General features: G+C 46.2%; 3 protein-coding genes across 3 annotated transcripts; 2 read left to right on the plus strand and 1 right to left on the minus strand.

The window, feature by feature from the left end:
* Positions 1-239: 239 nt before the first annotated feature.
* top3b (DNA topoisomerase III beta) lies at positions 240-11,518 on the plus strand. The gene is given in 28 exon segments (XM_030105308.1): positions 240-485; positions 5,037-5,060; positions 5,063-5,098; positions 5,101-5,172; positions 5,254-5,367; positions 5,458-5,522; positions 5,838-6,037; positions 6,193-6,260; positions 6,263-6,286; positions 6,289-6,344; positions 6,447-6,560; positions 6,670-6,687; positions 6,689-6,761; positions 7,115-7,131; positions 7,133-7,211; positions 7,214-7,251; positions 7,253-7,270; positions 7,345-7,450; positions 7,715-7,861; positions 7,949-8,122; positions 8,203-8,331; positions 8,428-8,477; positions 8,479-8,578; positions 8,658-8,758; positions 9,475-9,682; positions 9,746-9,933; positions 10,127-10,241; positions 10,244-11,518. Coding segments are annotated over 28 exon segments (2,616 nt in total). The 5' UTR covers positions 240-415; the 3' UTR covers positions 10,456-11,518.
* Positions 11,519-15,195: 3,677 nt separating this feature from the next.
* ppm1f (protein phosphatase, Mg2+/Mn2+ dependent, 1F) lies at positions 15,196-21,948 on the plus strand. Its single transcript, XM_030104813.1, is given in 15 exon segments — positions 15,196-15,382; positions 16,314-16,518; positions 17,541-17,659; positions 19,188-19,296; positions 19,298-19,318; positions 19,320-19,383; positions 19,435-19,495; positions 19,498-19,583; positions 19,586-19,652; positions 19,755-19,810; positions 19,812-19,848; positions 19,851-19,882; positions 19,949-19,987; positions 19,989-20,043; positions 20,130-21,948. Coding segments are annotated over 14 exon segments (1,278 nt in total). The 5' UTR covers positions 15,196-15,382; positions 16,314-16,342; the 3' UTR covers positions 20,486-21,948.
* A 46-nt stretch (positions 21,949-21,994) lies between these two features.
* On the minus strand, positions 21,995-26,171 carry sdf2l1 (stromal cell-derived factor 2-like 1). Its single transcript, XM_030104812.1, is given in 5 exon segments — positions 21,995-23,324; positions 23,327-23,385; positions 23,387-23,460; positions 24,209-24,405; positions 25,908-26,171. Coding segments are annotated over 5 exon segments (714 nt in total). The 5' UTR covers positions 26,149-26,171; the 3' UTR covers positions 21,995-23,181.
* Between the last annotated feature and the right edge of the window lie 376 nt (positions 26,172-26,547).

Below are 26,547 nucleotides of genomic sequence, written 5' to 3' on the forward strand. Positions count from 1 at the left end.
GTTTTGCTAGTTAAACACAACATTGAAAAAATTATGGAAAAAAGGTAAATGTATGCAATATGCAATCAGAATTCTTCTTCTTCTTCTTCTTCTTCTTCTTCTCATTATTATTATTATTATTATTATTATTATTATTATTATTATTGTTATTGTTAAAAAGAAGAAGAAAGAGAAATAGAGGCAGACGTAAACCGGAAATGACGCTTTTCTGTTGCGCCGGAAGTGATTTGTGTTTGAAAACTGTCATGGCGGCTCCGCTCTACGTTCTCCGGGAATGAACAGGAAAACCTGCTTATTTACAAAAAACAGAAAGGTGTTTTCAGTTGGCAGGGGCCGCTAGTAAACCAGCGACTGGACACCTTACATCCACCGACAGAAAAAGTTTCATATCAAAGCTGCTGAATCTTCGTTCATCATGAGAACAGTCCTGATGGTGGCAGAAAAGCCTTCTCTGGCTCAGTCCATCGCCAAAATCCTCTCTAAAGGTCAGTCCATCTCGAATATTTTCTCTGCATGTATTTAAGATCCTCTCCCAGCGTGGTTGCTCGGTTACAACGCTGTTTCTCACATTTAAACTCAGTAAGTTTGCTCCCATCTTAATCATATTGAGCCAGTGCTAATGTCCAATGCTAAACTTCTGACAAGCTATAGTGCAAAGTTGCAAAACATTAACATAATTTTAATTTTTTGCATTTTTTTTTTAATTTGAAACAGACTCTTAGTTTTTGCTTACAATCCAGGTCACATTTTTTGGGGGCTCTGAACACTTTGAACAATGTTATAAAATAGTGTGCACCTGTCTTCACCACTGGATGGAGATGAGACATTCATCTAACAAACTGCGCTGTTCACGGTGTTTTGAGGTGTCTGTTGTAAATATCTGGGTACTCACTCGAGCCTTCAGGTTGTTTCCCATGAATCTGCTGGATGTAGATATGGGCAGCTTGTGTTTTGTGCGGCATCTCGCCAAAGCAGGCACTGGTAGACTGCCCATTTACTTTTGTGACATTACACAATCCAATGTAATAAGCATCCCCTGTGTGGTGGTGTAGCGTCGGCAGTCTCCTGTGTTTGTTTTAAGAAGACTCACATGTCACCGAGTTTCCACAATACTCCATACATTATTCAGGAACTGTTGACGATCAGAAGGGTGAGGTGTGATTATCCCTTTTCAGCTCCTACCACTAGAAGACCAGGGCTTTCTGCTGTTTAATTTGAAGTTTTTAGTTGATAGTGTGTGATTTTCTTTTAACACTATGAAGTCCGTTTTTTTGTACCCCAACCCCATCTCCAGAGGACAGCCACATGACTGCCTCATTTTAAATTTACAGGTTACCAACACAACTGCAGCGGCCAAATCTGCAAACTTCCCGATCCTAAGGCCTTTAAGGAATCCATCTATTTTTTATGCTGCTTTAATTAATTTCATTTAATTTTGATGAGATGTGTTGCAGTCAGTATCAGGTTAAATGTACACGTCTTCCAATGTTCAGGAATGTAATTGAAGTTTTTGATGAATCCTTCATCTACTTCAGACTTAAAGGTATAATGGACGATGTTTTAGCCAATGAACGGCGTGATGCGAGTCTCAACTATTGGTCCTCCGACATGTCCATCACGCTGAAGAAATTCTTGCGTCACTCCGTCAAGCGCACTTGTAGGAGCAGCAGAGCAGGTAGGACGGTCTGGCGCATGCGTGTTTTCAAAAAACGAGTAACAAACGTTTGGCTTCGGCTTTTTCAAGAAAATCGTCCATTATACCTTTAACATGAACTTTTTTCTTTGTGTTTCACCTGGCTTTGGTGCACTGCGGTTTATATATGTTAAACTTGCAAAATATCCCTCTGATTAACTTTTGATGTCTGTTGAATTAAAAATATTGATTGGCCTCTCTATGAATCATCAGAGTATACGATGAGTGGGAGTGATTTTCTCACCTCATTTTGTCTCGTTGCCAAGATATTTAAATACTGTCATATAATGGATCTTTTTGCATTGTATCAGTGTGATCGGTTCGCACAAAGACACACAAGTGAAGCGATTTCATGTAAAATGTCTTATTTACTGTGACGAGCTGCTTTAATGTGCTCGGAAAATGACAGTGATGGGTGAGGGTGGTGGTTGGGAGTGGCCTCTCTCAGCTGTGCCGGGAGATGGCACATATACAGCCACAGTGATGAGCCTCACACTCCAGGAGAGTAGCTGGCGGTGGGGAAGCAGGCGGGGTTCTTCTTCAGGACGGGCATCTCAGGGACACGGGGATGGTCTCCAGGCCGAAGGAGTTGTCCCAGACCCCTGCAGGAGTGGCCCGTGTGGCAGCTAGCCTCGTGGATGACTGAGGCACCCGGTCAGGTCGATGTTCTCCCTGTTCAGAAGGCAGAAATCAAAGGTCATTTGAAGGACAAAACCCTGGGGTAGAGGGCGATATTCAGATGGATGGTTAGGACTGATTTAAAGAATGAATGGATAAACTGGATTTGTGTGTTTGATGCAACATGTCCTGAGTTTGGGTCTTAAATGATGGATGGATAGATTTGGAAACATAGATCCTGAATGAACCCATCACAAGTAGCTCCAGGTGGCGATGCTGCGCTCATTGATGCGGCTGGCAGGTTGACCAGCTGGCTGTGGTAGTCCTGCAGGCTGTATGTGCAGAAGTCTCGTCCACACACTGGCTGCTGAGCGGCATGGCCAGGCAGCGGTGCAGGGCCAGCAGGCACAGCATGAAGACGCGCAGCAGCTGCAGGGCGGCACAGGGTGTTAGCTAGCCTGGCACGCCAGACTGTCTCTCCATGCTCAGGGATACACGGAGATGTCTCTGTGTGTAACATATGAGGTCAGTCTGGCATGGCAGGCTAGGTGTTAGCAGGGGAAGCGTAGCATCAAGGCTGTGTTCATATTCTCCAAATTAAAAGATTTTACTGCAGAAACGTGAGTTTTCAGAGTAACGTACATCTGAGTCTCATCACATCTTATCTTTGGAGTCTTATCTAATTTTTTGTTGAATCCTTTTGGCTTTTATTCAATATTTTGTGTGTTTCAGTATTTTATTAAGATCATTTAAGCTTGCTGGCAATATTGTTTTACTTTAAACAGCCTTCTTTTTGTCAAATTATTTTTTTTCCTTTCCTTAGCTTTGCTTCTTCAGAATTTATCTTCTTATTTTTTTAGTGCCTTTCACTTCTATTTCTTCCATTAAGGTTTTTTTTTTTTAAAGATTTTCTCTTAAGTTCCTTTATTTCTGTGATCCAGGTTTTCAAACACCAATCCCAGGATTATTTTTTGATTTTATATTACACTTCATTTTTTGAAACAACTTTGCTTATTTCAGTTGGCTTATATCTGTGTTTTTTCCCCCATTTGTTGACTTCTTAAACTTTCCTTCAATAGATTATGTTAAAGTTTCTGGTTCAGTTTGTGTATTTGTCTTAAGGTTTGCTCCTCGTAGCTGTCTGTATTTTTAGCTTCGGTTCTTCTTTTTCTGCTTTTCTTTGCTCAGTTATTTTTTCTTGAGCTTATTGGTCCTATTCTTCTCTCTTTCTGCCTCCAGCACAAGCTGATTGTCAACATAAACAGAAACTTAATGAACTGATGAATTTCTTTTTAAGTGTGTTTCACCCTTTAATGGATCTTTGACCAAAAACCTCAGAAGGACCCAAATTTAAACCAGTTTCCAGATTAGTGTTCAGCAGAGGGAATTTAGTAGAATACAGGAAAGTTTGGGAGAATAAAAATCTCTCCGATAGATGCTAGAATTTCCCCTTGATGAGTTCTTGTGAAAGTACTCAGTCCTTCATTCTCACGTTAAGAGGCAGATTAGAACAGTTAAAACCCTCAACTTTCACTTCCAGGCAAGCTCTCCTCTACAAACCTGTAAACTAAGAGCCGTCTGTCCATGTTGGTGAAATTAAAGCCGGTGGACTCACCTGGATCTGTTCCATGCTCGGTGGTTCTGGTGGTTTCCGTTGAGCCGGTTTGTGTGGCGGTCTGCAGCTTGGAGTCAGTCAGTGACCTGCCTCAGGACCCACCTTGTATTTATACGCCCTGATCCCATTAGGACCTCCACCGACCCCCCCCCCCCCCCCCCTCATCCTTCTCCATACTGGTGACTGGGCGGAGGTGGAGGACAGGGGAGAACGGGGGCGAGCGAGGGTCAATGGGGACAGATTGGTCTCCGTCATTAAGTGTCCATGTTCCTGCGATTAGCATTTAGCCTTGAGAGAGTTGTTTCATTCAGAGCAGATGTCATCAAGCTGCAGTGAAACCGGAGAGCCGTCACCGGTTCCGGACCTCCGATCTGCATGTCTGACTCATCTGTGAGGGCAGGACGGAGGTCGTTCCGCGTCAACTTCCTCTTTGCTACTTAAACGTGAAGTCAAAAAAACGACAGTATTGTGCTAAAGTTGTGTGTGGATGCTCAGGTTGGAGAAGTTTTTCAGGTCAGATGTTGTGAGGTTAAGGTTTGCTTCTTCTCAAGCTGCTATCAGACAAAAAGAACCATGCAAGAGAGTCAAAAAATGACTTAAGAAAAGGAATCTTAACTGCAATTTTCATCTTTAATATGGATGCTTCCAGTTTTCCTTTAGGAATTTTGAATCTTTTAACATTAAAGGGTCTCGCCCCGTTCATGTCAGAGTTCTGATTATTGCAACTTTCAAGGTTCAGAGTTGAGATTTCAGTGACAATGTCAGTGTGACATGTTACCTTGAACCAGGTTTGAAGCTCTTCCCTTTTTTTTTCTCATTTTACATGATTTCATACAGACAGTTTACCATCCGGAAGACGTGGCATTCATGTGTTAACGAAAGTGCGATATTTTTTTTTTAAAGAAACAATTAGAAATAGACATCCTGAAGGAAGGGGCAGACATATAAGTTATTCTTCTTTCTGCTCCTTTTTTCATTCATTCTAGCTTGTATGTATCATTTTCTTTTATGATACTATTTTTTGTGTCATCTTTCTGAATGAAAATAAATATATGTTATGTTAAAAAAAGGAAGCCCTTTTGGTGTTTATTATCTGTGTTTTTGTATCAGGAAGCTGCACGAGTCGTAAAGGACTGATGGAGCGTGCTCCGTTCACGAGTACTCCGGAAGCTTAAGGGACAGAGCGCTCGCTTCAGGATGACTTCGGTCGTGGACCACGTGATGAGTCCTGGACTTCATCGGTTGGGTGTGGCAGACCTGGAGTCTCCCTGGAGTCCTCCTGGAATCTCGACGTCTCGCTGAGCCGAGCTGCTGCTCTGCTTTTCAGGGAAAGTACAACAATGGGACAAGGTGACCCTGCAGAGCTCTTCAGCAAGCTCCCAAGCGAAGAAGGAGCCAACCCCCAAACTCAACATGGTCAAGTTCCTGCAGGTGGACCCGATCTCACCTCACCCCCTCACTCCCCTTCCTCTAGCTCTCCAGAGGTTCTTCGTGGTGGGACTTTCTCTCTGTGTTCTCAGGTGGAGGCCAGGAGGCTGCGACTACGTGGTGCTGTGGCTGGACTGCGACAAAGAAGGCGAGAACATCTGCTTCGAGGTAATTCAGGTCGGGTGTGAACATCTGCATCTGGATAATGGAAACTTTGTCATCGATAAAACACAAAACTCTTCAAACCCGAAAAGAACAAGTTCAGACACAAATCTGGCAGTTTTGGAAAGTTTTCATTTACAAAAAGATAATGAAAACCCTCGACTGTCCTTCTTCATCCTACAATATGTTCATGTTTAAAAATGACCTCACAGCGTTGTATGATAAAATCCGATTCATGTGGAACTCTAAAAACTGAAGAACAACAGCAGAACTTTCAGAATTGATTCGGAGTCCTGCAGGGTGTAATCTCCTCCCTGGTAGGTTCTGGATGCCATCCAGCCGGTGATGAATAAGCTGTCTGGGAGGGAACAGAGCGTCTATCGAGCCAAGTTCAGCTCCATCACGGACACCGACATCTGGAACGCCATGAACCGTCTTGGAGAGCCCAACCGGAATGAAGCGCTGTCCGTGGACGCTCGCCAGGAGCTGGACCTGCGCATCGGCTGCGCCTTCACCCGGTACCTTAAATAATCTGTTCAGTTTCTGGTTAAAGTTTGATTTTCACTGTCTGGAATGAATCACAGAGCCACGGAAAGAAAAAGAAACAGGTTTTATCACATGACAGAAAAGATAGAGGGATGGGTGGATAATGGCTGTTTGGTGGGTTCCTTTCAGGTTCAGACAAAGTCTTTTCAGGGTAATATGGGAACATGGATTCGTCCCTGATCTCCTTAGGACCGTGTCAGATCCGACACTTGGATTCTGTGTGGAGCGCACGACAAGATCCAGTCCTTCAAACCCGAGACGTACTGGGTCCTGCAGGCCAAGGTGAGCTCCAGATTCAGGTTCATGTTCAGGGTCCAGGTTCAGGCTCCAGATTCAGGCCCAGGCCCAGGTACTTGGTGGTGACTACACACTGTGTTATTCCAGGTGTTCAGAGGAAAGGACAGTCCTCTGACTCTGGACTGGAACAGGGTCCGGGTCTTTGACCGTGAAGTTGGTCAAATGTTCGTCAACCTGGCCAAGACATCACGGGAGGCGCAGGTATGAGCACAACTCCCTCCTCCTCCTCCTCCCTCTCCTCCCTCCTCCTCCTCCTCCTCCTCCCTCCTCACTGAGGGTCTGGAGTCAAACTTCCTTCCTGTCCTCTCAGGTGGAGTCTGTCAGTAAGGAAGGAGAAGGCCAAGCAGCGACCGCAGGCCTTGAACACCGTGGAAATGTTGAGAGTGGCCAGTTCTGCTTTAGGTATCTACATCTACATCACAGTAAAGTGTCAGCTGTCATCGCCACATTGTTAAAAGACACTCATTCATCTGCACGTTGCATACATTTTCCCCATTAAGATAAACCAGAAAAATGTTTGAAACAGTTCAAGATCCAGTAGGTGACAAAATGACGGTTCTTCATTAACGGCAGCAGGAGACAGAGCCGTCTCAGTTTCTTCATGTTTGGTCTGAGTCTGAACAGAAAGCAAGCTGATGAATGCAATGTTAACAGAAGTGGCCCCAGGATGGAGGCTTGAGGAACTCCTGAAGAACAGCTCCGTGGAACAGTGTAGCCCTCCAGGGAGTCTGACTCTGTGTTCTGGGGCGTTCCAGGTATGGGTCCCCAGCACCACCATGCAGATAGCAGAGCGTCTCTACACTCAGGGCTACATCAGCTATCCTCGTACCGAGACCACGCACTACCCGGAGAACTTGACCTGAAGGGAACCATGAAGCAGCAGGCCAACAACCCCTCTCTGGGCCGAAGAGGTGAGGAGCATTGAGAGGATTTTGAAGTGGTCAGCAGCCAAGTTTGTGATGGGATTCTTGAACCTCTGTGTCAGGTGAAAGCTCTGCTCTCCGAAGGAATAAACCGACCCAGGAAAGGAACCGACGCCGGAGACCACCCCCCCATCACTCCCATGCGTGCGGCCTCAGAGGCAGAGCTGGGTCAGTCCTGAACAGGAGCTGTAGGACCTCGTTTTGAAGCTCTCCTTGAAGTTTTCCGTCACCCTTTAATATGCAATGTTTGCCTGCAATTTTTGTTGCACTTTGTGTTTTATTGTTTTCCTTGTTATACTTCTTTATATTGTATTTTTATTTTGATACTTTCTTCTTTGGGCTGCTGTAACAGTGAAATTTCCACATCGTGGGATCAATCAAGTTTTATCTTATCTTATCTGATCTTAACATTCTTCTTGTGTGCCGTAACAGGCAGCGATGGGTGGAGGCTGTACGACTACATAACACGTCATTTCATCGCCACCGTCAGCCAGGACTGCAAGTACCTCCAGACCACCATCGACTTCCTCATCGGCACCGAGGGCTTCTCCTGCAGTGGGAAGACCCTCATTTCAGCAGGTGAGGTGAAAAGAAGGAATTAAAAACACAGTTTGATTCGCAGAAGGAGTTTATGGGTTCGATAAAGTGCGAGGACATATTTCCCAGGGTACACTGCGGTGATGCCGTGGCAGGGCATCCCCCTGGAGGAGGCCATGCCCACCTGTGAACGCGGCGACGCCTTCACCGTGGACGAGATCAAGCTGGTGGAGAAGCAGACGAGCCCCCCGGATTACCTGACGGAGGCCGAGCTCATCACCCTGATGGAGAAGCACGGCATCGGTGAGCCTGCTAGCTTTTCTTCCCAAAGGCGCCGCGCAGCTCCACGGTCCTGACCCACGTGGTGTCCTCTGCTCCTCCAGGAACCGATGCCAGCATCCCCGTCCACATCAACAACATCTGCCAGAGGAACTACGTGACGGTGGAGAACGGACGCAAACTGAAGCCCACCAACCTGGGCATCGTGCTGGTGCACGGATACTACAAGATAGGTGAGGCCGCGGCTCAGAGAGCCTCACGGGGAGGGACACCGCCGGTGGCGGAGTTAGTTGTGGTTCGTCTTGTGATCGTGGGTCTGTGTGAGGCAGATGCAGAGCTGGTGCTGCCCCCCATCCGCAGTGCTGTGGAGAAGCAGCTCCAACCTGATCGCACAGGGCAAGGCCAACTTCCAGCAGGTCCTGCAGCACACGCTGGACATCTTCAAGAGGAAGTTCCACTACTTCGTGGACTCCATCACAGGTTTACCTTCACCGTCAGACCTCCAAACAGCGGGAAGCAGCTTCAGCGGGGCTAGCGTTAGCTTTTCTGTGTGTTCCAGGCATGGACGAGCTGATGGAGGTCTCATTCTCGCCCATCGCTGCCACAGGGAAGCCGCTGTCTCGCTGCGGGAAGTGTCACCGCTTCATGAAGTACATCCAGGTGAGAAGATGCTAACGCAGTGCTGTCATCCATCTACATGATAGCATCACAGCTGATAAGTAGCTGCTGTCGTCCATTCAGGCCAGCTTTAATGAATAAAGCATATATTATGTTCTATGTATTTCTACTTTATTTTCATATTCTATATTTCTTTTTCTTGATATTTTTATATGATCTTCATTTCTTGTGACTGTGATTGTACTTGCATGCAGCATTAAATGTTAAGGTTCCTTTTTATAAATTTGATCCTTTCGGTCTGCTACAGTTTCTTTCCCATAAGCTTTTCAGTAATCTTCATCATGTCCCATTGGTCTGCTCTCTCTGTTAAATACCTGCTTAGTGGCACTTTTCAAACTTTTAAATGAGCCTTTGTTGCTCTTGCTCAACATGGTTCAACCTTCAGAGTCCATCCGACCTGCGTTCATTACCATTTCCACCTGATGGCCGGAGCACTTTGGAGCTCATGAATGAATCATGATGCTTCGCTGGTCTCCACAAACATGCGCCGCTGCTTCCACGTGGCTCTTGAGAGGGGGAAAAAAATGAAGTGAACTTGTTCAACTTCGGTGAACTGTGCGACGGCGTCACCGCATGCTCATGTTCAGAGTTCAGAGGAGGAAACCATGCTAGAGAACGTGCAAACCTTCGTGCAACAGTGTTTATGTGTTTATGGGTGGTGTGCTGGATGCCGTTTATGGGTGGTGTTTTGTCTGCAGGCCAAACCGAGCCGCCTCCACTGCTCGCACTGTGACGAGACCTACAGTCTCCCTCAGAACGGCGCCATCAAGCTGTACAAGGAGCTCCGCTGTCCACTCGACGAATTCGAGCTGGTGCTGTGGACCTCCGGGTCGCGGGGCAAGAGCTACCCCCTGTGCCCCTACTGCTTCAGCAACCCCCCATTCGGGACATGAAGAAGGTAACGTGGCACGTTGTACTTAACGCCCCACGCACTCCTGCCCTGACCCCTGCTGTGCTCTCCTGTTGTAGGAATGGGATGTAACGAGTGCACACACCCTTCCTGTCAGCACTCTCTGAACTCTCTGGGCATCGGACAGTGTGTGGAGTGTGACAGCGGGGTCCTGGTGCTGGATACCACCTCAGGACCCAAGTGGAAGATGGCCTGCAACAAATGTAACGTGGTGGTCCATTTCTTCGAACACGCACACAAAGTGCAGGTAAGAACGTCGTAGTCATTTATTTTTTAGATTTCTCATGGAATAAATATCTGAACCAGTTTCTCCAATGAAAATTCTTTTTGATAAAAATGAAACACAAAATTCAACTCCTTCAGAAAATGACGTGTTTTTCTTTTGTTTGTGAAATATGAATACATATATAAATATAAATATGTGTGTTTCCGCCCCTCAGGTGGCGTCGGAGAGCTGCGACGCCTGCGACGCCTCCCTGGTGGCGGTGGACTTCAACAAGACTCGCACCCCGCTGCCGGCCGGGGAGACGCAGCACACCGGCTGCGTCTTCTGCGACCGATCTTCCAGGACCTGGTGGAGCTCAAACACGCCACCATGAGGCATGCCATGCACAGGGGTGGCGGCGCCCGGCGAGGAGGGACGGGGCCGGGGCCGGGGTCGGCGGGGAACCCCAAAAAACCCAAAGACAAGATGGCCGCCTTGGCGGCTTACTTGTGTAGTTGTAAAGTCACAATTCATCTTGTTTGTCATTTCATCACATTGAAGTAAAATCTTGGAAACAAACTGTTTGTTCAAACTTTTTACACAGGAAGTTCCAAAGCTGAGTCATTTGGCGTTTTATAACTGTCATGTCCAGAGAGCAGCTAAAAATGGCCGGATGAGTTTTGAGCGAGTCTCCCCTGCTGAGGTGTGAACGACGCTGCTGTTTTGCGAGGTGAGGCGATTATTTATGCAAAACTGAAAGAAAGATTGTTGCTTTGGCTGTTCCTGCATGAATCAGTGTCCAATAGAGAAGAGAGAGACTCAGAGCTAGTATCAATATTTTGTCACATATTTTCCTGAGGGACTGCAAGCATTGTAACATTTATAGTCGCTGTAGTGAACCCTTTCTCAGCCGTGTCCCACCCTTCATGGTAGACGACAAGCTGACCGCACCGGCCGAGTTTTGGATTAACTGTTCACATGTTAACGAGTGACGGTAAACACATGCTGGTAACAGATGTTAAAATACGACTCACAAAAGACTCTAAACTTCTAAATTTACTGTAACTGTAGATAACCGATATTCACTAGAACGACTACAAGTTTCAGTCGGTTTTTCAACAAATGTTGGTCACAAGTTGACACACACACACACCAGTTAATTCAAAACATTGACAGGCGGAGCCTCGGTGCTTTACACCTGGATGTGCCGCTGGGCGGTACTCCGTCCGGGCAGCGCTCGCTCCCTGAGCAGCGTATCATGGAGATGTTGGAACATTTTTTGAGCAGATATCCAGCAGATAAAAACTCATTGTTCGGTGCCGAGGACTGCTGGCCGCAAAGCTAAAGACCTGAAAATTTCATGAGAGACTTGTGCGCCTGTCAGGACGCTGTACAATCCGTCTCAACCTTGTCACCGAGGATTGATTGTGGATCGCGTTGTATGCCGTCCATGTATACAAATGTGTTTAACATGATTGTTTTCAATCTGACTGAAAAAACACCCATGTAAACTGGGCCACCCCGTTGGTATCTTGGCGTCCAGGCTCTGCTCAACCCTCCCCCTCCCCCTTAGAGGTTTGCATGAACGTGGAAGGTCTGGCTGCATTTACCAATAAAAAGATGGTGATTGTTGGCTGTTAGTTGTGAACTGAAAATCAGGCAGCCATTTGGCGAACTCTGGGGATGGTAGGGGGAGTTAAGAAAATCCTGGGTTTTCTAATGTTGAGCAAATAACACTCGATCGAATAAAAGCTTCAAATTCAATGGCAGTTTTGCATTAGGGCCTTTGAATGTGGAGAACGGGAGGAATGGGATTTTTAACAGGCTCACAGATATCAGCAGGTTCAGCTGGCCTGCAGCACATGAGAAGAGGCAAGACTGTCGGTATCCTGGCTTCCAGGCTCTATTCAAGCCCCCCTCTCCCACTTAGAGGTATGCATGAACCGCTCAGCTAGGAGGCCATGGCTGCATTTACAAATGAAAAGAAGGTGATTGTTGCTGCTGAGTGAGAATTTAAAATCAGGCAGCCATTTGGCATACTGTGGGCATGGCACAGGGGTAAAAAACAACAACCTGGGTTTTCTAGTGCTAGAGAGAGGTGGAGGTTTAGAATGAAAATACTAAATTTTGTCACATTATTTTCCTGAAGGACTGTAAGCATTGTAACATTTATTGTGACTGCACATGAAATTCTTGGTATATTTACTGTCAAGTATGATTTCTTTCCCATGAAAGGAGAATTGACAGTATCTCATGGTTCATGTTTCTCGCATGGAAATCACACAAATGTGTTTTTGTTTGTGATTTTAAGACAAAGCAGTCATACATTTTCCAATACAGTTTAACTTATTATGAGGGAGAAATAATAGGCCTGTTTTATTAGAAACATGTTAAAAATACTAAGACATGTCCTAAAGACAGAAGGAAACAAAGCTGAAAACATCTTGGAAAGATATTGATGAAATGTTCAGGAAAGTGTTGTGAAAATACTGGACATGAATGAGGGGACATGTTGTAAAGTGACGTTCAAGAGAGAGATCAGTGTTCTATTGCCAGGCAGGAGTCTATTGATATTCCACTTTGTGATCACAGCAGAGAATTATTTTCCCTTGTCTTTTTAGTGAGAGATCCACATAGTTTGTCTTCTTTATTTTCTTCCTGCTATTTATTGCTGATTACAGTAAAAAAAAATTCACAAAATCATCAATTATGTCACCAGCATGTGGGTGAAAGTTTAAAAAAACAAAAAAAAAAACCAATGCAAATTAATCTCCCAAAAATAAAAACATCTCCCATCTTCCAAGATGGTGGCATGTCCTGCTGATGTGTGACCAGCATTTCAGCTCTTCAGCCCTCTAAATCGATCGCACAATTCCTGGCACTGCCACCTCCACCTCTTTCCTGCATTTTGCCAACGTTGTATCTGAAGCAGTCCACACAGCGAACAGTGGCGTGATTGCTCCTGCACGACGGTTCACCCTGGCACTTCGCTCTTTCCAGTCGCCAGGTGTGGGAGGCTGTCTCGAAGGAGTTTTTCCTTCTTTGCCTTCTTGGCTTCCAAATGTGGACTGAGCAAGCTCCACTGCAAGCTCCACCAGGAAGTCCACCCGTCTCTCCTGCACCCCAGTGCATGCCTGTAAAGCACATGTGCATTCAGCGCTTGCCAGGTCGATCAGGTTATAAAACACAGCGACTGGCCATCGACGTGTTCCCGAACGCACAGTGTACTCTCGCACCATCTGGTCCATCGCATCCAACACCACGTTTCATGCTGTTGTAATCAGTCACTGTGTTTGGCTTCTTTTTCTGGGTATCCCAGTCTCCACCACGCTGTGCATGGTGCTGAGGATGCAGATGGTCTTCCTACGTTTGGGCGCATAACCGTCAATGTGGCGTCAGAGGCTGAAAACACCTGAGTGCTGAATTCCTTGCAGTCCTGAGCCTCTGTGGCTGATTCTGGAAGATCCCGGGGAATTTTATTGACTGTGCCAAGGAGGGTAGTTTCCGGCTGAGCAGCTGTTGCGCAAGTGACAACGATGTGAAGGAGCCGTCTGTGGTTACGGTTCTTCCTTTGTCCATGAACGGTTCCATGAGCTTCATCACCACATTTCAGATGGTCTCTTCTCGGTGGGGCGACTGGGGTCTTTGCCAAGATCTGGGATGACATTGCACACATACTTTGATTTGAGTCACATGCCACCCAGAACTTGATGCCAAACTTCTCACGTTTCGTTGCAGAGTACTGCAGGAAAACAGCAGCGAGTCTTTGTGGGAAAGAGTTGTTCATCGACGGTGACATGCCTGCCTGGGTTGTAGGATGAGATGCAGTTGGCAACGAAAGACCCCAAACATCAGAGATCGCTGCAAACCTGTCTGTCCGGACTCGTTCACTGCGTGTGGTTCATGTCATCAAAGCGGAGGGTGTCGCATGATGTCTTGGAAGCGGTGTTCGGGCCATAATACTGCTGATCAGAGGGTGTCCCAGTTTTCGCTGACCACGCATCTTGCAGCGATGGACGTTTGATCACCCGCGCAAGAGGATGATGGCAATGAACGCCATTAGCTCACAGAGGCCATGAACCAGTTCTCATGCTGTTTCTCACGTCCATGCTGAACAGTCCACCTCCTGAATCGTCTGAAGCATGTCCAGAGTGATGAAACGGGAAGCTCTGTGAGCGGCCGGACACCGTTCTCCTCACCAAAGCTGTTGCTCTCCATCTGCGGCGTAGGGTTGAATTCAGTGTGGTGGAGAGGAGTCCCGAGCTGTTCTTCACGCCACATGGTGCCATCTTTTGCCCTCATCTTCTGCCCGGTGTGCATTTCCGAACGGCCTTTCTTTTTAGGTGGGGATGAAACCTCCTCATCTGTAGAGTGGAAGTATTTTTTTTTTAGATGTGAGCCATAAGATTTCCAAATCCATTTGAATTATAATTCCAAAACATCTGAACTTTTACAGGGTTAACAAATAATTTAGGTTTTAATTTTTCCCTAAACACAACTCCCATAATAAGCAAATAAACATAGGATGTTTGGGAACTCTTACCAGAAGACACTTCAGAGTCAGACTCCAGCTGTAAGTCGATGTCTTCTCCATCTGAGTCGCAGGGATTCAGTTGGTTCAGGATCGTGTCCAAAAGCTGCTGAGTGCTGTCGAGGCTCGACATCTTTGCTTCTTTAGTAACAGCAGTAGAGGACTAAGCCAGTGGCTAGAAGGCGTGAGCCAGCTGTTTATCCATTTGGTTCCCAGTCACACTCAATGTTCCACTCCCACCACATTTACAAATGAAAGAAGGTGATGAGCCGAGTCACTACTCACTAGGGGTAAGAAAACCCTGGGTTTTCTCGTATTAGAAGTTTTCTAAAGGGAGAAACGTCTGAGCACAGTCTCCAGAGCAGGAGCTGGAGCGTTTCATGTAGAAAAGCCCTCATTAGAAACATCACAGTGGTGACAGCAAAAAAGACCCACCCCTCAGTGAGACGGGCTCTGAGAATGGGTTCTTTTAGTGAGTCGAGCAGTGAGAAGTGATTCATCTGGACGAACTGATGAACCAACTCTTTCAGAGGAACAGTTATAAGAGTATGAGTATGTTTATTGAAAGTGTTTGAAGGATCCAACCCCTTCGGGTGAGACTGGTCATTACAATCAAATCTTTTTTCGTCTTTAGTGACATAAATCCAAAGAGCTGACTGTTTTTATGAGTTGAGCTCCGAGAACCGACTCTCTGGCCCGTCACCTGAACGCACCGTGGAAGCGGAACGTGATGACGTCGTCTGCTGGCAGGCGCAGTAGCGTGCAGAGTTCATCACTGATCGCCAAACGCATGGAGCGGACACGCAGCAGCAACTCGTGAAACAGGCGTGTCTGTGTGGGTGCATTGTGAGTGTGTGTTGTGTGTGTGTGTGTTGTCTGTGTGCGTCCACAGGGCGTGTTTTCTCCTCTCTCCGGTTCTGTGCGGCTAATCAAGCTACAGAGGACCGCTCCGTGCTCTGGGTAAGAACTGCCGACGAGTCCGAGTCCAGAGTCGTTCTGTGTTTTTTCTTTGTCCACGTTCGGAGTTCGAAAAAACAGCACTTTGTGTTTATTCTCCATTTATAAACGCGTTCATTGAACAGCACGCAGCGACTGGAGCAGAGCGCGTGCACCGCGACCAGCGCGAGCACCATAGCATAGTTTCTAAACATTATTCACTCCTTTGCGCTTCACTGTTTCTCTTTAAAAACTAACACACAACCACCGAAAGTCCGTTTTCTTACAGAAAAACTCCACCGGGGCTGTTATTTCTGGGATATTAGTCACGATATGCAGTGTTTTTAACACTATTTTTCACTACACGATATCTGGATAATATCATCGTATTAGACTGTATGATGAATTGCAGGGCACAGTTTTTCCTCAGAATGGTTGTGTTTGTCCATTCTATGTCAGGTTTCATGAATGAATGACACCAAATGTTCTTCTGTGATATTCATGTTGGGTAATCGTGATATATTGTGCAGCCCGGTTTGTCACGATAATTTTGTTCATTGACCGAGTTGTTACAATATTACATCAAACCGGACAGACATCAGCTATGTATTTCTTCTGATGTGTTTGTAATCTATGAATGCTCAGTAATGACAGTGTAGGGTCCTTTTACCGGGTCCATTACAACCAAATGTTTCTATTAGGATGAGCCATGAGAACTGATTCTCTTCATAGATACTGGTCCACAGGATTTTGGGAGTACTGTCTTAATGCTGAAGCTCTTCACTTTTAGCTTATGTATCATAGCTTTCACAGTTTGCTGGAACATCCAGTGGTTTAACACAACCAAAAGTTTTAGTTTTCACTGTAGATGAGGACTCCACATCTGTGCCTTCGGTCACTGCGTGTTCGGACTGGAGCCCTCCTCTTCTAAAGTCTACACTGCTTTCTCCTCCAGTGGTCGGGGTGCAGCCTGCAGGCCTCAGGATGCAGCAGGAGGAGGAGGAGGAGGCCCGCAGCTTCCTGCGAAGGTTCCTGGAGGAGTTCCCTGCAGCTCTGGAGGACGGTGGTCCACTGCCGGTCAGCCCGCTGAGCCGCAGGGTCTCCCTGGAGGAGCTGCAGGGGGAGAGCCTGGAGCTGGGCCTCAGACTGCTGGCTGCCAGGTGGGTCTGAGATTCTAATACACCTATTAAACTCTTGTTCACCTGTGAAAGTCACCAAATGTCTCACTAAAACATAAGTTTTAGAGATGCAGGATCTGCTTCTTTGTGGTACAGATTCAAAAGGGGCTCGAAGTCGTTCTTTTGTTCGTACTTGAGGAGGAAGTGATGATCACACGTTGGCTGATAATAAACTTTACTCTCAGGGTTCATTCTCATTGTGCATGTTTGAGTTTTCAGGATTATCACAGCTATTTAAAGACGTTAAGGCTAAATCATGCTGTTTTGAGAAGAGTTGCCGCCTGCTGTTTACTCTTTCCGCCCAGCTAAGAGTGCACGTGCTCGTGCACATGCGGTTGCATTCCTCACATTCCCGACAGCTCGGCTCTTGTCTGATGCTGCACTGCAGAACCGAGCTCGACTCGAGGTTCGTGGAGGTGACCTGAAGGTCTGGCTGAGCCGCAGCAGGTCCAGCAGAGCGACGGCTTGAACAGAACCACTGAAACCAGCGAGCGCAGCTGCAGGTGGTCTGGCAACGCAGCTGCAGGTGGTCTGGCAACGCAGCCGCAGGTGGTCTGGCAACGCAGCAGCAGCCGGAGCAAACCTGACGCAGGCAGCAGGGCTCGCTGAATAGAATTAGCAAGTTCAGCTGAACAGCGGTAGAATAGAAGGTTTGGGCCTTGTGTGTGTGTGTCTGTGTCTGGGTGTGTGTCTGTGTCTGTGTCTGTGTGTGCGCGCAGGTATTTCCTGTCAGGAAGAGTTCACTTCCTGTCTGCACAAACACAATAGCTGCTCCTACTTCCCGTTTCCTCCATCAGAGTAACACCGTTGCTCCGTTGTCACTGTTGGAACTTGATGCAACTAAAAAGTGTTGTATATATGTGTAATGTACTGTAGATAAACTTGTGTGTGTGTGTGTGCTGTGGTTGTGTGTGTGTGTGTGTGTGTGTGTGTGTGTGGTGTGTGTGTGTGTGTGTGTGTGTGTGTGTGTGTGTGTGTGTGTGTGTGTGTGTGTGTGTGCAGAGAGCTCCTGCTGCTGTCAGTGCCCTCTTGTGCCAGGCAGCGTTCAGTCAGCTGCTGCAGGACGACCTTTCACCTTTCCACTGTCAGCAGGAGGTCACTGAGGGGGAGGAGCCTGTGGTCTGTGAGTGACACACACACACACACACACACACACACACACACACACACACACACACACACACGTAAAATCAAGCAGTTGTGGTACGCAAACACAGGCACACAAAAATACACATGCACATGATCAGGTGATGCGTGGAACCCTTCAGAAGGCAAAAAGTTTTATCAACAGTGCAGCAAACGACACGCCGCTGTGTTTGCTTTCCATTTATCTTTTTCACATTGCATGAGTGAAACACGACTGTAACATCATGTGTGTTAGTGGGATGCACAACTCAATTTGAGAAAAGATCAGGCCTGAAATTTCACTGTATTTCACCGTGATGGCTGAAGAGCTCTCTGCACGGGGAGCTCAGCTGGTTGAAGAGCCCAACTCAGTCCAGAAGAGAGAGAGAGATCTCTCTTCATCTCTCTTCACTTCGAGATAAGCTCGAATTAAATGCTTCAACATATATTGTTTTGCCAGAATAATGCGGTTCTGCAGCTCTTTCCAGTAGTAACCGGTGTAAACACACACTGATCGGCACCGGCCACAGTTCTGTTTCTCATGAAGTGAATTCTAATGCTAAGAAATCCAAGCTTTCATTGTGTTCTTTGGGTGTTTTGTAGTCACTGACTCAAACTCGACAGAAGGTATCGTCTCATGTAGTTTCTGCAGCAGGTCTCTGAGAGCAGGCAGAACTCGGCGCAACACCGGAGGATGTCGCATGTGAGAAAAACATGTGAGCAAGCTGTAAAGAACTTAAGGATTCTGAGTGAACTGTTGCGGCGTTTCCACCAAGATAAAACTAAATGCTTATGAATATAAGGTCCTGTGCACAACAAGGGGTCGTCAACATAGGGTCCTGCCTTCAAACTGTCTGGATTTGTAAAATACACCTTTCTGACTGACAGCTTAGTTTCCAAACATACGGCTCCAATCTATCACGTTTGAACATAATCCTAGAATTCAAGGGATTTTATGGAGGAGTTGTTCTCTTTGTCGTTGTCGGCCATTGCTCCTTGCCTACAGGAGCAAAGTTTCACACCCAACGTCTCAGCTTGAGTATTTTTCTGAGGAAAAGAAGAAACATAGAAGAAATGACAGATGGCAAAAGTTCAAGTTGTCTACAATGAAACATCAGAAGCTCTCGACTGTTGTACATTTGGAACTATTCTAAAGAGCTGAAATCCACATACATCCAGTAATTCAGGCCATGAAGTGGTCTAAATAAACTAAACGTGGCTTTCTCATTCCTCATTTACAGCTTTAGAAAACAAACGAAAGCTCAAATGTTTTCATAAACTGCAGTAAGATCTTTTAAGTTTGCAGATTTCTATGAAATGAGAATAAAAATGATACAAGTGACCTGAACTGGTGAATAAAGCCACATGTCTTTGTCGCCCTCTTGTGGCTGATTGTAGAAACTGTTTGTTTATCACTTATGATTGCATGAATGAGGTTTATTGTTTGTTTACTTGTTCTAAAAGTGATCAGACATTGTTTCAGTCCTCCATCCTGTGTAAAACAGATTCGTCTTGTGTTTGCTCAGTGCTGGAGTCGGACTCGGTCCAGCGTCTCTTCCTCAACAAGCTGACTGAGGTGGTGAAGACGTGGCATCAGCGCCTCCCCCGCTGCCCCGCACTCCCCTGTCCACCGCCGCTCCGTGCACGCCATCAAGAACACAGGAGGAGATGGAGGACAGACACGTGATGCTGGCTGAGTTCAACCAGCTGTTCGGGAAGCAGGTAGCGGAAAGTGGAGGTGGGCGGAGGCGAGCTGTCCGGGGCCTTCCTCAGACGTCTGGCCGTGTGTGCTGCAGGACGCGTGCGCGGGCCTTCTACGCCGTGTTTGACGGCCACGGGGCGTGGACGCCGCCTCGTTCGGAGCCGCTCACCTCCACGTGGCGCTGAGTTCGGCAGGAGACGCTGCAGAGCGACCCGGGCCGCCGCCTTCAGAGCCGCCTTCAAACACACCGACGAGATGTTCCGAGAAAAGCCAAGAGAGAGGTAGAGCTGTCATTCACGAGTCCCTGAAGGCACCGCCAGCAGCTGAGACACTGGAGCAGAGGCGGGTTTCAACCATGTCCGTCTGTCCGCAGCGTCTCCGGAGCGGCCAGCACCACCGTGGGCGGCTCTGTTTCAGGGACAGGACCTGCCGGTGTCCTGGCTCGCGGGACTCTCAGGCTCTGCTGGTCCGGCGTGGCCTGGAGGTCCCCTGATGGACCCCCACAAGCCAGAGCGAGAGGTGAGGGTGAGCACCCGGCGCCCCCCGCTGGCCCGGCGCTCTCCTGAGTGTCGGTGTGTCCCGCAGGACGAGAAGCAGCGGATCGAGGACATGGGGGGGGCTGCGTGACCTTCTGGGCTGCTGGAGGGTCAACGGGACGTACGCCGTGTCCAGAGCCATCGGTGAGCCGTCGCACTCGCACCCCCGCTGCCTCTCACCACACGTGAGCAGCCCCGCCGGCCCTGATGATGCCTCCTCCCTGCTCCAGGCGACTTCGATCAGAAGCCCTACGTGTCGTCGGAGGCCGACTGCTCCACGCTGCGGCTGCAGGGCGACGAGGACTACCTGCTGCTGGCCTGCGACGGCTTCTTCGACGCCGTCAAGCCCTCCGAGGTCCCGGACCTGGTCCTGAGAGCGCTGCGGCGGACCCCGGACCCCGACGAGGACGGGGACGCCCCCGCCACGGGGGCTGACGTGGCTCAACGGCTGGTCGCTCACGCCAAAGCGGCCGGCTCCAGCGACAACATCACCGTCATGGTGGTGTTCCTGAAAGCACCGGAGCAGCTGCTGGAAGCCCACTGCGTCACCGCGCCGCAGGACTCCCAGCATGCACTGCAGCAGTGAGGGAGGAAGACCAGGAGGATCAGACATCAGTGTGCCAAGCTACTGCCTGACTCAGCATTTCTCCACCTGTCCCCAGGTGCTCCTTTAAAGTGTGTGTGTGTGTGTGTGTGTGTGTGTGTGTGTATAATGTCAGTATTTCCTTCTCATTACAGTTTTTTTGTTTGAAAAACCTAACCAGTTCTAATTTAAATATTTTAATGAATTTGTTTTTTAAAATGTGACCACATGGAGAAAAGTGTCAGTATTTCCTAAAGCTATGAAACTCCTTTTTTTTTTCTTAGAAATGGAACTTTGAAACAGTTCTAATAGAATAGGTGGGAAAGCTATTTAAAATTAGAAGCTGACTTGTGAAATGTAATCATGACAGACTGTTTTATTTAAATCAGTGGAGAAACTTCACCAACTTTTCCTTCAAATTTTAAGTGTCCTTTAAAAAAAAAAAACAAAGAAGATATTTTAGCATCTTCCTCTTTATTGAACCCCAAGTCAAGCTCCAAGAGGGGGCGGGGCTTAATCTTTCAGCCAAACACATGGTGTGGACTTGATATCCATGCCTGTCAATCATATCTTGGGACACGCCCCCCTCTTGGCAAATCTGGACATAATCCACACTTCAGATCCATCAAAAGGGCAGGGGTGGACGCAAAACTACAAGTCTGATATTAAAGGAGGAATTTAGAGACGGGAGGATAAAAGAAATAGTGAAAATCTCTGCTTCAGCAAATAGATCGTTTGTTTCTGTCCCAACTTCTTTTGTAATTGGCCAAGCGTCACACTGACCGTGTTCAGATTGGATCGGTGAGACGAGCCAGTGAACGCGAAGTAACTCAAACCACCTGGTTAAAAAAGTAACTGATACTGATGTTACTCACAGCATGTCTACATCGATCCAGGATGGAAGACATAACAGTTTCTCAGTTGATTTTACTCTCCAGGGGATTATAAACGTTAAGGTTGGTATTAACCCTTTAACTACTGCTCGTTTAATGTATTTAAATAAAAAAAAAAATAGTATTAACAGACTTTTTATGAGCATTAAACCAGAAATAAAGAAGACAATTAACATTTAAGCATAATGGATCAATTTCTACTGGAGATGTGTGGAAGTTACCTATAATGGTCCAAGAGTGGGAAAAATTGTGGCCCAAGGCCTCAAATTACGAATGAGAAGTGATTGAAGTTGAGACACATGAGGAGAGGTAGATTACATTTTTTGTGGTGTGAATCTTGCGCCGCAGATCCATCGCTGGACGGTTCATTCCAGTTCAAGGATCAACAAACAGTGTTTTCCTCCGCAGCTGCACTGCGCCTGCTTTATTTAAACCCCTCATTCCTGTTTAACAGATTTGTTTTTACCATGTGGAGAAGGTCTTAAAGCTCAGACTCCGAGATGGAGTCATGTGGCTCCCATGATGCTTTGCAGTTTGTCTTAAAAAAAAAAAATAAAGGTGTTGACATTTCAATCCATCAGTTTGACTCGTGTTGGTATTTGGTTAAAAAGAGGCGTGAGACGGTGATCACATCATTTATTCATTCAAACTGAAATCGTTCACGTCATGTTGTGCTTCTGAGCAGGGCACTAAAAACTAAACTGTCCCGGGCTCGGGTTAGAAACCAGAAAGACAAAGCGAAAAGGTGATTTTTGATTTCCGGTTTGATCTGAACTTTTCTAGGATTAAAACACACTTAAACAGAAAACAAAAAGGAAAAACTCATTCACAGCTCCCGGTTTTCAGGTCTGAAAGGTTCAAACATCTTAATAAAAACAAAAAGTCAAAGCACAGAAGTTTCCAGAGTCCTCGATTATTAAAACAAACAAATTGCATCACTTAATCAACATTCACTTTCATTTTCCACATATTTTCCATAAATAATGTCTACATATTTCTACAGTTTTGCATCATTTCAGATTAAATGTATTTCCTCAATGGCCAAAAACAGGATTGTAGTATTTTGTTTTTCCTGCCGCGACCTCGTCCAGTGAAAGTGGGTTTGTTCTAATTCTGCAGCAAATAGAAATGCTGGATTTTCTAAGGCCCGACCCTCTGTGGGTTTTCCATTAATCTGTTATATGAAGACATTTTATATTTCAATCATTTTTTGTAATCCACCTGTTTGAATTGTAACTGTCTTGACCTTTAAAAAAAACCTTTTTCTTGTCATTTTACCAAATTTACTTCATATAACTTTTTCTCTGAATCACTTTTGTATTTTTATTGTCGTACTGTTTTTGCTTGACTTCTTAAACGCCTTTTTTAATTGTAATTTACCATCTTTATCTTACGAAACTTAAACAAAAACCCCCCAGCGAAACGAGTGTAAAAAACAAAACATCTTCATATCAAAGTGATTAGGAGGAAAAAAAAAAAGGAATCAAAGTTTTTAATCCAGCCATTTGGTTGATTTGACCTTTTAAAAGCCTTTTTCCTTGTCCTGTTGTCGCTTTTCCTGCTCAGTTTTAAACTTTATCGTCTGTCTGAAGCTGATTTCTGGGAATGTTGATGTGGCTGCAGTGAGTTTCCAGTCGGAGCCTTCATGAGGAGAACAATGCCTCAGAGTGGAGTGTTTTCCCAGCTGCCTCACCTCCACTGAAAGCTCAAAGACAAAATCTAAAATGTATTTATTTTATTTTGTTTATTGGACGCAGCGTTTGAGGCGGTTTCCCTGCAGAGCGGGTCGCGGTCCTGAGAGGACGGTCACAGCCGTCGTGCCGCTGCAGCAGATCGCTGCCCGGCCGGTATGAAGACGCCCTCCATGGCGCGCCACCAGTTGTGCTGGTTGGGGGGCGTCATGCAGTGCACCTCGCGCATGACCCGGATGGGGTGTCCGTACTGTTCGCAGTCACGCTCAGGAAGACGGTCTGGTGCACGTGCTTGAAGCGCACGGCCTCGTCGCGCTCCCGTGCACGCGTCGCACTGCACCGTCCACACGTCCAGGTCGTCGCCCTCGCCGTGCTCGCCGAAGGCGCTGACCTCCTGCAGGGGGGTCAGGGGAAAGTCTTTTAGAAATCGGATTAAATCAAACAATCCAAATTATAATAATAAAAAAAATGAAAAATTGAGAACATGAAATTGTTTTGAAAATGATGACAATTGTTGAATTTTACTATAAAAATTTATAGTAAAATAAAGAAATAAAACATTCAAATAAACATAATTCAATTAAAGTAAATAAAACTTAAAATGTTTTTCTTTAATTTTTTTTAGAGTTTTTTTTTTAGGTTTTTAATTTAATTAAATAAAATCAACCAAAGTTAAAAATTTAAAGTGCATTACTTTAATTTTAAATCAAACCACAATTCAAGATTAAAAGTAGCTTAAAATATAAATAAAATTACTTAAAATCTGAAACTTTTTTTTAAAAAAAGGTTAAAGATCTTTACTGAAGTAGAGGTTCACATTTAATTTAGTATATTACAACAAAATAATGAACAGACATCCTGACAACAAACACCTTTTTTGTTTGTTTTTAGCCACTTTCTTGTTTCTTATTCTTTATATTTTGATCTGTGTAATCTGGATTATCTCAGAGAAGAATAATTTTCATGTGACTTGAATAACCATGTCCAGTTTAAAAATGATAATTATGACAGGATGATAAAATCTGATCCTGAGAAGCTTTAAAAGAAAACTCCTTTTTACAGCTGAAATATGTTTTCCCATTGAAAAGGAAAAATCTTTAAAGTCAAATAGAAGCAGGAAACGTGCGTGCGTGCGTGCTGACCTGGTTGTTGGACAGCGGGGAGCTGAAGTGGTGTGTGTGCAGGTTGCGTCCCGTCTTCATGTGTGTGATCCGGACCGCCTGGCCGCACTTGATGGCCACGCCGCGCTGACAGGGACGGTTCGGCTTCCCGCGGATCTGCCAGTAGCTGTTGGCGTCGTCGGCGTTCTCCACGCCGGTAACAGACTGCTGCCCACTGCCTACACACACACACACACACACACACACACGTCTGGTTAGTGGTGAGCGTTAGGATGCAGGCGGGCCCTTCTGGTCCTGAAGGCCTGGATGTGATCCAGACTGTTAACCCAGTTCTCTGGGTTAGCAGTATCAGCTACTGGCCCTCAATCCATAACCAACGAACCAGGGGCTCAGTCCTTTCTCCTTTCTTTAGCTTCAGTTCAACAGATGTTTATTTTCACATCGAGGTCTGAATTCGAGTCTCAAGGTCTGGGAAGTTTACTGGTGACTAGTTGGTTAAATATTTTGTTTTCGTTTCAGAGAAGTTGTGCGTTTACATGGCAATGTTTTGAAAACTGTCTGTTTCCACAAATCTGACAAACGATGTAGTGCAGCAGCAGCGTTTTAGAAAAGTCACATTGTCCCCCGTATTGACACCACGTGTGTGATTTTATGACAACAACTGTTGGCCAGGCATGAAAGCTACATCATTTACAGCATATCAGCCTCTGCCAAACTGTTCTGAAATGAAAATGCCGAAACAATATGTTTTCACTTGAAATGGGGCCTCAGCCTGCAAATGACACTTCAGGGACGCAGACACTCGACACTTAGACCTTTCATAACTTCTAACTGGTTTGAAGCATCAAACACATCACGAATGACCTGATCCACCCACAGCAGGAGGGAGAATTTCTACCTTGTCAATAATGTGGTGTTACTTCAGATTAGATAGAGTAAATCTGTGGTTTATTGAAATCTGGCATAAACCTCCCCTAATGGAACTTGGGGGGGGTCTTTGTCCAGGGTCAGGGATCCCTTTGTCCAGCATGAATGTAATGTATTCTTTCAAAAACAAATCCTATCGTATAAAAATATTAAACATAAAGAAATGTGCTCATGAAACACTAATGTTGCTGACCAATATCTACACTATTCATGTAATCTTAGGGTGAAAGTGCTGCCAAACTGCGTTGACGAAAATGGCATTTTTAAGTCAACTGCGACTTGAGCGAAATCACAGCCACGAGTGATCATTTTATTTTCTTTATACATTTAAAACAAATTATCTCATATATCGGCGAGAAAAAACACCTTTAATACCATCAGTTTAGTTGAAATATTGAGTTGAAGCAGTAGTTCACCCGACATCCTCCACCTCGCAGGAAGCTGCGCTGGCAGGCGGATGTGAATGGACATGCTTCATGTAAATACAGATTCACGAGCAGACGTAAGACATTAGACTCCTTCTGTACACGCCGAATGGAGAATTAAACTTCACAGAGTGTCAGCATGGGGTTTGGATTCACTTGAAGAATAAGAAATAAGAAATGTACCAGTAAAGGCTTTAAAATGCGAGATTTATCAAGGGAGTTCGACACGCGGGGATTTGAAAGGGAGCAGGTGGGAAGAGGAGAGGCATGCGGTGTTTGGGAGCGATGCTGCGGGCGTGAAGTGTCCGGGTGTTGGATTAGAAGGTCGGGGTGCGGGTGCGAAGCGTCCGGGTGTCAGACGGACTCACCTGAGCCGTATTTGACGTCGTGGGAGTGCAGGCGGACGTTGTGACGGGTGTTGAGCAGTTTAACCAGCGAGCCGCACGTCACGTAGCTGAGCTCCGTGTCCCGGGCGTCACAGCCGGTCCCGAGCACGAGGAGGAGCAGCGGGAGCAGCGGGAGGACCGAGCCCCGGGCCGAACGCATCACCTCCATCTCCGGCTCTCTCAGCTCATAACAGCGGCGGAGGCGACGCGGACAGCGGCTCATACACACGCCTGCAAATGCTGCGCCGCTCCGGACCAATCAGAGCCTGACAAGTCCGAAACGCGGAACGAATGGCGGCTCCTGATTTGCCAGAATGTTATTACGTAATAACCATATTCTGTGCGATTGCATTCTATTCCATTGTACAATCAGACAGGTTTGACTAGATGATACTCAAGAACAGATCCCCGGACTGAAGAAATTAGTAGACAAATAAGGAAAATATATCTACACGTTATATTCAATGCACTATGATGAACCATGAGCGCCCCTGAACGCACCGCGATACTCCTGAATGCACAATGAGCGCACCTGAACGTACCATGAGCACACCTGCTGGACGCACCTGAACATTATTTATGTATGTTTTTATTCTCTGATTCACATTTCCAGGTTTTACAA

Source organism: Salarias fasciatus, chromosome 12, assembly GCF_902148845.1.
Source record: "Salarias fasciatus chromosome 12, fSalaFa1.1, whole genome shotgun sequence".
Classification (NCBI taxonomy): domain Eukaryota; kingdom Metazoa; phylum Chordata; class Actinopteri; order Blenniiformes; family Blenniidae; genus Salarias; species Salarias fasciatus.